Here is a 5,293-nt window from a genome sequence, read left to right as displayed (position 1 = left end):
ATCAACAATATATGATTTGTCTAGGATCAAAAGAAGAGTGTATGGTTTAAAAAACAACGCTATCACTGTGTGTATGAATATCCAAAGGAAACATTAACTACGGAAACACAAGGAGAAACAACTACTACTTGGGAACCAACTTCATATAGTGGTAGGGTTCAAATGTCTTAAAAATATAAATGAAACTTATATGAAACTTTGATGGTTTAAAGTGTTAAAGAAATGATCGAAATATATTTATAGATTACCTAATCTTGTTTTTTTATTTTAGATTGGGAGGAAATGATCGACGAACCACGATTAGATCTGTATCCTCTTGACTATGATGATGCCAATCATACTGGTATGCTTATAATATAATTAGATAGTTATAGACTTATTATGAAAGTTTCAGTATTTCTTTCAAATAAAACTTTATGGTACTATATAATTTATTTCGTTTGTAGCAAATGAGGAGTTTTTTGTGAGCAGTTCAAGTCGTCCATTTCAAACTAGTGACAGTAAATATGTAAGTCAATTCTTTCCTGGTGCTTCTACGTCAATAAATGAGGAACGAGACGAAATAGATGGTGTACAGCGACAGGGAGTACCACAAAATGGGATAGAATTGTTAACTGATTGTGGTCAAAGCCAACAATATCAATTAGGAGAATTAAGACATACTAGAGATCGTCTAAAATTGAATTTGTCTACAAATGGTGCACCCTTTGTTTCTGTCAAACAAGCGAAGGAGGATAATATAGAGCAATCGCACGATAAAGAAAAAATATCAGAATTATCGCAAAGTATAGACAGTACACAGGACCAACATATTTTATCAAACTCCTTGAATTACAATACGTTACCAACGGTGCCTCCCGAAAACATTCAACAAGAAAATAGTCTTGATCTGACTTCTTCAAAAAGTGCCCAATGTGATAACCAAGAAAAAATCGAGCCTATCGACAAGTGTAGTGTTTTGACTCATGACTAATGTGTTTCGAAAACAATAGTAAAATGTTAAAAAAGATAATTTAGCTGAAGTCCGTCCGAACTAATTTCGTTGCAAACGTATAGTGATTACTCAATGAAATCGCTATTAAATGAATCTCGAATTATTGTACATAAGATGTAGCAAATTTTTATTGTGGCTGAGATTTAATCGATTGTCTATAGTATTATATTAAAACATATAATTTTGGTTTCTTGTACAGAAATCTTAATATAAGTAGAGCTTAATATTGATATAATTTTTGATACGATTAGCTTCATGGCGATAAAGAAACGTAAATATTAAGTGAATTGAATAGCAGACAATCGATATTTAAAAGCTACATCAAAATTATTGAGTAATTTCGTTTCATATTTGTAAATATTTATTAAACATCGTTCGTTCAGTATATAGTAATTATCAGAGAAGTAGAATTCGCGTAAGTTAATGTTATTTTCATTGATGATATATGATAATTATTCGTATTGATTTTTAATTATCGTTACCTTTAAATGCAATATCTTTCTTGGTATTACATTAAAATTATATTAGTAGAAAACAGCTCTCTACTCTAAAAGTATTATAGTGTCAATCAAGGGACAGTACTATAAGCAAGTCTCATTTTTTAGTGAAAAATGTATAGTTATTCATGCACGAATAATTTTTTATAAATGTATATTGTATTATTACTTTTACTAGAACTGTGATGGGCACAATTTGTGCGCTTTTATTTCGATTAATTTGGCAAATCAAATTAGTGAAATTCCCGATGAATTAGCACAGAACATATGCTGCCGTACTTTATTGCATACTATTTTCCAATATTTTTAAACGATATTTTTAAGCACTTAACGTAGCCTTTTCAACAATTTTTAATGTTTAGATAATTTTTTACAATGAAACAATATTCGGTAAACATTACATGAAATGCAAATGCACAAGAAAGAAATTGTTTATTAGAAATATAGTATTACATATTAAATTCACAATATGCAAGTATTTATTTGAATATGAGAATGACAAATACCAATGATACGTTAATAATTATTAATTATTAAGGTTGTACAATCTTCGCAAGAATATCTTTCAAAGTTTTCAATATTGCTACAGCAAAAATAAATCATAACATAACAGCAGAATAGATTAGATTAATAAAAGATATAAAAAAAATAATATCGACATATTTGGTATTTGCACCGATATATAATTTCATTAACATATGTGAAATTGAAACGTACATGTTACAACTACTATTAATAGCACTGCGATTATTATGCGGTTTTACTACCACTACCATTATTATTATTCTTATTATTATTGATAATGCTAATTCTGTGCTCATTATAATACATAGGATATTAATAGAGAACAATTAATATATTGTTATACAAAGCAGACATTCAGTTGGGCAGAATGTGTTTTATTGTTATTATTTCCTATACCGTTACACTACATCTACTATTAATTTTCCATGTTTTATTACTTCTATATTACGTATAATAATTATTTTTATAAAACGTTTATGCAATATTACTTTATATTCATACATTATTAAAAATTTATATGTGACGTTGACGATTACGCCATAAAATAATAAGTCCTTGATGATCCGCAGATGCAAGAAGAGATTCATCATAATTGAAAGATAAAGCAAGTGTTGGTGTTGCATGACCCTGAAGTCGATTAATTTTTGCTGCTTTGCCTTCTCTCGCAGAATCTAAAAGATGTATTGTACCATCCTCGGAACCGGTGGCTATTAAACATGTTTCCATTTGTGGGCAGAAAGTAGACCTCACGAAATATTGTCTGCAAGGAATGTATAAATTATGTTTTATTTGCAATAATTTTATAAATTCTGTATATTAAAAAAAATAATATTCATTAGTGGAGCAGTATTTAAATAGTAAATTACTTATGTTTTATTGGATATTTCGTCCAAAGAGATAAGGAACCCTGGTTGTCAACAATATGATACAACAGTACAACATTACAAGCACTGCTCACTAAAAGTGCTGGCCATGGAGCATCTTTTGAAAGCCATGAACGCCAAGAAAGACTCGTTATCATTCCATTAGTTTCTTGTACTCTTCTTAATTTTGTTAATTTTCCCGATCCTGGCTCCAATTGAAATGACATGATAATTCCTCTATCATTTCCAACCCATATTACTAAACCACCACTACCCTCACAAGTTAATGACAAAATCTGAAGCAAGGGCAATGTTTACATATTTTAGTTTTCAAATTTATGTACTTTACCTAGCATAAAGCTAAGTAGTGTTTCATTTTGTAGCTTAACTTCTTATTTTTGAGAAACTAACTTTTCCACCAATTTTGCATGAACCACCACGAGTATATATACCAGTAGATATATTTAAAATTTGTACAAGTCCTTGAGAATTACCAGCAATAATTAAGTTATTATTTATAGGTATAAATGCACAACATAAAACTTCTGCTCGTTGTTGATCATTAACTACTCGTAAACAAGTTGAGTTATTTTCAGTGTCCAGGACATTCCAAAGTCTTATGGTACCATCCAAAGAAGATGAAACTATGAGATCATTACTGATACTCCAGTCTAATGCAGTAACACCTTTTTTATGACCTTTCAATAAAGCTATCACTTTTGGTGGTGTATTAATAGCATCACATATAGATAATAATCCATCTAATGATGCACAGCATAACTTTGATCTATCATTATTTGCAAATTTAAGCATTATTACAGGTGCATTGTGTTGATCAAAAACATGATGTACACCATCGAAAGCAAAACTTTCTGCTATTGATTTGCGATGAATACTATGAAGTTTTGTTTTAATTTCTGATTTTTCTTCCCCAGTTATGTGACTATTAAAGCTATTTTGTTCCAAATTTTCGCCATATCGTAAAAATAACAGTTTTGCTCTTAGTTTTAAATAATGTTCACGAATTTTTGGGTCTTTGCTAAACTTTTCTTTTAACAACTGATTTCTACGACGAATATAAAGCATACCTGCAATTAAATTATTTTGAAATTTTAATATAACACAATATATTGCATTGCAAACCAAACATACGAACCTAAAGTAGGCAATTTGTTTACACGTTGAGCATTGTATTTAGCATCCAGAGCAAATACTTGTTGATGCCACATGGCAACAATTTTATATATTGTATTTTATAAAAAGTTTATAATAAAAGGGTTTACACAAAAAAAAATTAAAGAATGTTTATATTTCTTATCTTTTTGTATATTTTTCTTTCATTCTTGCTGTGTCCATGATTTGAAACGGAAAACACATTATGTTAATTTTCTTCTGTGTATATTAGCACAGATAAGGTACAGAATAGACCTATCACTTTATGGGACTTGGTGTTTCACGTTGTGAAATACCGATCGTGTAAAAAATCAGAGTTTTTATTATGTTCTCTACGATATAGTAGTGAATTTAGAAATGACATACAATCCAACTATCAAAGATCGTAAAGTTGACAGATGTAAAATATCCTTTTTTATTAAATTTGATTTTTCGATCCTTCGATAATTGCGCGGATTGATTAAAATGAGACACCTTGTTTGTATATTTGTTAGAATTGTTTTCCTTTTACTTTGTTCTGAACCAGAAGCTACTGACTGTTGCTAAATTTTTCCTCTTCCACTATCTGGTGCTTTTTAACATGCCTTTGTAAGTTCAAAAATTCTGCACACACAATAAAATATATTAAATAATCAATTATCATACCCTGTCAGAGCTCTTTAAAACAAACACTCTGAAGGAAATGGATGAAATTATCAAAAGATTGCAAAGATAGAACACCAAATATTTGAAAATAAAAAGAAAATTAGAATATCAAAGCGGAAGCTCCTGTGATGTTCTTTTCTCGAGCGGTCGTACCTAAAAGATTAACTCGATCTATCCGTAACTTCAACTTAACTGTTACCCCCTAAGCCTTAGAACTTTCTATATGGTCAGGTTTATTATAATTGGAAAAGCAAATTAAAGTACTGCTTAAGTTAAAATTGCACATATAAAAAGAAAATGCATGGTTGATTACTAAACTAGGTGCGTTAAATTTAATGCCTTTATTATACCTGTAATCCACTCTACATTTTGGCAATGAGTAAAACAAGGAAACCGATAGAAAAGAACAAGAGTAGCATTAAAGAAACGAGTTAGACAAGGAAAGGAATAGGGTTAGAGAAGGATAGAAAATTTTCAAAAGTGAAACTAGCGCCGTCTCGTGTTTGGCTGTGCGAACTAACAGCTCGTTACTCGGAACACAGAATGTGAACAGAGGTATTAGACAAGGAAAGCACTAGTGTGCGAGAAGGACAGAG

General features: G+C 30.1%; 2 protein-coding genes across 2 annotated transcripts in view; one reads left to right on the top strand and one right to left on the bottom strand.

The window, feature by feature from the left end:
* LOC108577061 overlaps positions 1 to 1,024 on the top strand; it is a 6,387-nt gene extending 5,363 nt beyond the window's left edge. The window contains exons 8-10 of the mRNA XM_017940156.1: positions 25 to 151; positions 272 to 343; positions 447 to 1,024. Coding sequence (XP_017795645.1) covers positions 25 to 151; positions 272 to 343; positions 447 to 973 — 726 coding nt within the window. The 3' untranslated portion in view covers positions 974 to 1,024. The remainder of the gene's footprint in view (positions 1 to 24; positions 152 to 271; positions 344 to 446) is intronic.
* A 1,505-nt stretch (positions 1,025 to 2,529) lies between these two features.
* LOC108577075 (WD repeat-containing protein 13-like) lies at positions 2,530 to 4,114 on the bottom strand. Its single transcript, XM_017940172.1, has 4 exons — positions 4,036 to 4,114; positions 3,291 to 3,967; positions 2,883 to 3,175; positions 2,530 to 2,776 (listed from the first exon to the last, which is right to left on the bottom strand). Exons 1-4 carry the CDS (start codon positions 4,106 to 4,108, stop codon positions 2,530 to 2,532), a joined length of 1,290 nt encoding a protein of 429 aa, XP_017795661.1. The 5' UTR covers positions 4,109 to 4,114.
* Between the last annotated feature and the right edge of the window lie 1,179 nt (positions 4,115 to 5,293).

The sequence above is a fragment of the Habropoda laboriosa genome, unplaced genomic scaffold (assembly GCF_001263275.1).
Source record: "Habropoda laboriosa isolate 0110345459 unplaced genomic scaffold, ASM126327v1 scaffold486, whole genome shotgun sequence".
Lineage (NCBI taxonomy): Eukaryota > Metazoa > Arthropoda > Insecta > Hymenoptera > Apidae > Habropoda > Habropoda laboriosa.
Note: the sequence above shows the minus strand (reverse complement) of the source record. Positions and strands in the feature narration are given on the sequence as shown.